Raw genomic sequence first — 5575 nt, 5'->3', positions numbered from 1 at the left:
CCCATTTTCTGAGCAAATTTACAGGGCAGTCTATTGGGGGAAAGGGAAGTCCAGTTTCAACTTGCACAAACTTTACGGCACAGCACTGCAACTTCTTTTGACTGTGTCCGTTCACAATTGCTTGTGTCACAAAATGGGGAACGAAAGCCTTCATAGGGGTTCTCGTCCCAGCACTACTGAAATGTGTGCGTCAGCTTCAAAAAAAGCCTGTCTCTCCCTTAAGGAGTACCAAGTACGAAGGTAACACCGCTGGCCAGGAAGTCCTAAAGCTGCTGTAAAGTTTTGGACAATGGCCGCGTGCTTGCCTGCTGATACTGTGAGTTTTTAGAGAAGTACAGCCTGCAAGTGAGACGCTTCAGTCAGTCGCAGGGGGACAAGACTCCTTATGGCAGATGTTGACATATGCCACTTCTTATCTCCCAGTTGCCTTCCCCGTCAACGCTGACGATGATGATGACAAGATCGTGGGAGGCTACACCTGTGCAGAGAACTCTGTCCCCTACCAGGTGTCCCTGAATTCTGGGTATCACTTCTGTGGAGGTTCCCTCATCAGCAGCCAGTGGGTTGTGTCGGCTGCCCACTGCTACAAGTCGTGAGTACAAAAAACTATATTCTTCCCTAAAGCTACTTCTTTCTTCCAGTTCGCTTCTAGCAGGAAGTCTGAGCTGTGAGATCCAAATCTGGAAGGGACTTTGTTCTGACAGGGGACAACCAAGGAATGGGTGGCTCGGTCAGGAAGCTGGGCTGAGGCATCATGAGGGCTTTTCCCCTTCTGCAAATGCTTCTGGGAATGCAGAGCACTTTCTGAAATGGCAATGTGATAATCGAGCAATGAGTTACGGGCTGTGACTTCTTACAAATTGCATGAATCTTGCTACAACTTAGTCACTGGAGAACAGGAAGGGGAATGAGGTCAGGGTGACAGCAGTTTGCCTTTTTCCAGAATGTTTGTATAAAGCACTGTTATATATCCGACTCGTCCCAGCTCAACAAAAGGAACCTGCAGAAACTCACCAGCTGTGCTGGGAGTGGGTAAGATCTCAGTGTGGATCCCCAGGACGCGTTGCAGGACAAGAAAGATGACCTGCATGAAAACAGCTCCCACAGTAGCGATGTTGCAGCGAGCGCATACGGTGACAGGGAGGTTCCTCATAAGCAGGCGGCAGCAGTAAAGTACGTGCCATTCCTTCTCTTTTCCAGGCGCATCCAAGTGCAGCTCGGGAAACATAACCTGGAACTCACAGAATCGACACAGCAGTTGATCAATTCAGCTAAAGTCATCCGCCACCCTCGCTTCAGCTCCATAACACTGGACAATGACATTATGCTCATCAAGCTTTCCGTACCAGCCCAGCTCAACCGAGCTGTCCAAACAATTCCTCTGCCTACCAGCTGTGTGACCACAGGCACCACGTGCCTCATCTCTGGCTGGGGCAACACACTCAGCAATGGCAGTGAGTACTCTGTGGGAATGTACAGCATCGCAAGGGCCTGGGAGACGCTCTAAGACTCCGCAATTAGCTCCAAACTGTGCAGGGTAAAGCTCAGAGAAGTGCTGTGGGACGGGCCTTTTTCACTGATGAGTCCGTATAGGACGGTAACAATTGAACTGCTTTGAAGGAAATCCTTTATAAGGTCCTTCCTCTTGTTCTGTGGTACGAACATGGAATCACTCGAGTCATCCATGTGCTCTTCACCAGCATGTTCACTCCGCCCTAAATTTTGTGGCCTGGCGCTATCAGCTGTGCAGTGCCAAGCACTGGCAATTTAACTAATGCCAATAGAGTTGTCAGTGCTCTGAGAACAAGATCAAAATCTGTGATTGTGGATCTCAAATTACTACAAGAGAGTTCCGTTCACTTACGCCAATGGTCAGAGGTGTGAATGGTGACTGGTGTCTAATCCACCGACAACAACAAAACCTGCACCAGAGGAGAGGATGGTTTTCCTGAGGCGCAGGTTTCCTCCAGCATATGGGCTACAAGAGTAGCTCGTGGCAACACGCTTGCCAATTGATGACTGTCTAGGTATCAGAAAAATTAACGTGGCTGCAGTTCCATCTGAACAAAAGGAATCCATGCTGTGATTACCGTTCAGAGGAAAAATGACGACCACTAAAACAGGATGCTCAGTCATTACTTTTCTGATAAGGAAGATCTCCTCCGGGCTCCAAAATGAACTCAGAGATGTCATCAACCACCTCTCTCTATTTTCTTCTAGATTTGTTTCCGGACACCTTGCAGTGCCTGAAGGCTCCCGTACTCTCCGCAAGAGAGTGCAGCGATGCCTACCCTCGGCAAATTACCAACAATATGATGTGTGTAGGATTCCTGGAGGGAGGGAAAGACTCCTGCCAGGTAAAACATCTGTCTCTCCTTTCCCATATGTTTCTCTCCTGCCTGTTGCCAGTAGAAGAGGCCGTCGCATTAGAGAATCTGCTGCTCTCACTGCACTGGCGTGTCTGAATGTCGTATTTTTGAACAACAGCAGAGACTTAGGGTGAAAGCTGCTTACTGAGTGAGGCTAGCTTTTTTCCCACTCCGTCGGTCATTGTCCCTTTTTGAGATGGCCAATACCTCTGCCCTAAACTTCCACAAGCAGACTATGCCACCTCCTGCACCTTGGGCTATTGAAAAGGGAGGAGTCCTGCACCAGAGAATCAATAGTAATCACGGTGACTTCAGAGCTTAGGACACAAATGTTAGGTTTGGACTCACCAAAAATTACATAGCCTGTTCCAAGATCCAGGTAGTCTGGAAAACGAACACACCTGACAATTGGTCTGCATTTTACATGTGCCGAGCTCCATGGAGTTATTTGGCAGAATAATGTTTAAGACACCCATATCCTAAGCGTCTGCCAAGGACTGCATCCATCCAAAATAGGCAGCTTACTCATCCTCAGCTGCGGTGCTCTTGGAGCTAAAGTAAGGCACAGGAGCATCAGGTGTAGAGTGGTAATCAGAAATGACCTCTGTAGAACTTCAGTGCAGAAAAAGCCCAACGGAGCTCCCTCGACTGTCAGTGATTTCTGGGATCTCTGGCTCATCACTTCACGCTCCTCTCATTTGCTGAATATCCGTATCCTTTATGTGCACAGGGGGATTCCGGCGGTCCAGTAGTCTGCAATGGGCAGCTCCAGGGCATTGTTTCCTGGGGTATTGGATGTGCGCAGAGAGGCTATCCCGGAGTTTACACTAAGGTTTGCAACTACGTCTCCTGGATCCAAGACACTATAGCTGCCAACTGAGACGCTCTCTCTCATTCTATGATGTGACCTGTTTCTTCTCCTCATCATTTTCTTCCGTTTTGGGACTGGACACACCAAAATTATCAAAAAATAAAGACTTTCAGGCACCCCTTCTTTGTGCAACATTTCTCTGGGTACTTCCATAGGCCATTTGTATGGAGGGCAGAGGCAGGGAATATCACTCCAGGGAAAATATTTAATATTTGTAGTGCCTCTCAACTAGCAGGGTCTTGCACCATTTTTCAGCTTCACCTTCAGGAGCCTGTCAGTCAGTTACAGGCAGCCATCCTTTCTGTTTATCAGCATGTACTCAGGTGCTACAAAACTGCCTAAAAAAGCCGACAGAGTGCGCTGAATCATACAGGCAGCAGACTCCTACTGTAGAAAACAGCAGGCAGCAGCACAAACGCTCCCCATCGCCCCCACTCTCACCCCCACCCCCGACTATATGACTGAACATTCCTTAGTGGAACCTCTCCGAAAGCTCCACTTGGGAATGAAACAACCTCTTGCTGAGGGCTTGTTCTCTTCATGGACCAGTGCCCAGTCCTCTTCCAGTCCAGTCCTAGTCCTCTTCAATATATTCATCAACGACCTGGATGAAGGGATGGAGTGCACCCCCAGCAAGTTTGCTGATGATACAAAACTGGGAGGGGTGTCTGACACACCGGAAGGCTGTGCTGCCATACTGCGAGACCTAGACAGGTTGGAGAGTTGGGCGGAGAGAAACCTTATGAAATTCAACAAGGGCAAGTGTAGGGTGCTGCACCTGGGGAGGAATAACCCCATGCACCGGTACAGGTTGGGGGCTGACCTGCTGGAGAGCAGCTCAGTGGAAAGAGACCTGGGAGTCCTGGTGGACAACAGGATGACCATGAGCCAGCAATGTGCCCTTGTGGCCAAGAAGGCCAACGGCATCCCGGGGTGCATCAAGAAGAGCGTGGCCAGCAGGTCGAGGGAGGTCATCCTCCCCCTCTCCTCTGCCCTGGTGAGGCTGCACCTGGAGTACTGTGTCCAGTTCTGGGCTCCCTGGTTCAAGAAGAACAGGGAACTGCTGGAGAGGGTGCAGCAAAGGGCTACGAAGATGATCAAGGGACTGGAACCTCTCTCTTATGAAGAAAGGCTGAGAGACATGGGTCTTTTTAGTCTGGAAAAAAGACGACTGAGGGGGGACCTTATTGATTCTTATAAATACTTAAAGGCTGGGTGTCAGGAGGATGGGGCCAGGTGCTGCCCAGCGACAGGACAAAAGGTAACAGGAACAAACTTGAACATAGGAAGTTCCACCTAAACATGAGGAGGAACTTCCTTAATTTGGGGGTGGCAGAGCACTGAAACAGGCTGCCCAGAGAGGGGGTGGTCTCTCCGTCTCTGGAGACATTCAAAACCCACCTGGACGCGTTCCTCTGCAACCTCCTCTAGGCGAACCTGCTTTGGCAGGAGGGTTGGATGAGATGATCTCCAGAGGTCCCTTCCAACACCTATCATTCTGTCATTCTGTGACTCCCAGGGCAAAGGCAGGTTCAACAGCAGGATCGTGGTCAACATGACAGGGTGGAAGTGGCAGGTATTTGAGACAGACCACAGGCCTTGCTCCCACCTCCTGACTCAAGACACACAGAGAGGCCACCCATCCCATCCTGACCAAGGGACAAAAGGAAGTGGGGGTGAGGACAGTCAGGCTGGGTTGGACTGGTCCAGAGACATCCAGGTAGAGTGGAGTGCAGCCGCAAGGGCTGAAAGGCAGCTGAGCTCTTCCGTGTGATGGAGTGAGGAGCACTGGATGAAACTCAAGCCTTGAGGACACTCATCTTGGACAAATCCTAGGGACCTCATCTAAGGCTGGAATCCTGTGTGATGGGACCCCACTAGAGTCTCTTTGAAGTCACAGGGCTTTTTAAGAACCCCAGAACTGGTTTCAGCAAAGGTCTTCACCTGGGACACCTGAGCAGTGAAACAGTCTGCTTAGGGAAAAGGGACAGAGGGCACCTTCCTTGCACAGAGAAAAATTTTCTATCCCCTTCTTCCCGTCACCAGACAGCATTAACACACATTTGTCTTTCTTGGCAGGACTTTACTGGGGAACCAGCAGTCTACGTGAGTACCACAAAGACCCTCTCACCCAAATATTCCCCCATTTTTCTTGAAAGACGTAGGGCACTGGGGAATACACCAAAGGCTGATGGAGGTACTCGGGGGTGTGGTATCCAAGGGTTTCCAGTCTGCCCTGCACTCAGGTAAGGTTTGTCTCTAAAATTGGAGCAGGTCTCTCAGGGCATGGATCAGGGCAGGTTGGAAAGTCTCCCTAAATGCAAACCTCTCCTTC

General features: G+C 50.0%; 1 protein-coding gene across 1 annotated transcript; it reads left to right on the top strand.

The window, feature by feature from the left end:
* The first annotated feature begins 429 nt into the window (after positions 1-429).
* Positions 430-3362, top strand: LOC141737820 (trypsin I-P1-like). Its single transcript, XM_074572798.1, has 4 exons — positions 430-592; positions 1201-1454; positions 2221-2357; positions 3100-3362. The coding sequence occupies exons 2-4, from the start codon at positions 1325-1327 to the stop codon at positions 3247-3249; spliced, it is 417 nt and encodes a 138-aa protein (XP_074428899.1). The 5' UTR covers positions 430-592; positions 1201-1324; the 3' UTR covers positions 3250-3362.
* The last annotated feature ends 2213 nt before the right edge of the window (positions 3363-5575 follow it).

The sequence above is a fragment of the Larus michahellis genome, chromosome 1 (genome assembly GCF_964199755.1).
Source record: "Larus michahellis chromosome 1, bLarMic1.1, whole genome shotgun sequence".
NCBI lineage: Eukaryota > Metazoa > Chordata > Aves > Charadriiformes > Laridae > Larus > Larus michahellis.
The sequence above is the reverse complement of the archived record's forward strand: the minus strand, read 5'-3'. Positions and strand labels throughout refer to the sequence as shown.

Excerpts from the sequence above, each read along its gene's own strand:
- LOC141737820 (XM_074572798.1), top strand. The coding sequence starts at position 1,325 with ATGCTCATCAAGCTTTCCGTACCAGCCCAGCTCAACCGAGCTGTCCAA. Across the intron at positions 1,455-2,220 it reads CAACACACTCAGCAATGGCA|ATTTGTTTCCGGACACCTTG; the intron begins GTGAGTACTCTG and ends ATTTTCTTCTAG. Across the intron at positions 2,358-3,099 it reads GAGGGAAAGACTCCTGCCAG|GGGGATTCCGGCGGTCCAGT; the intron begins GTAAAACATCTG and ends TTATGTGCACAG.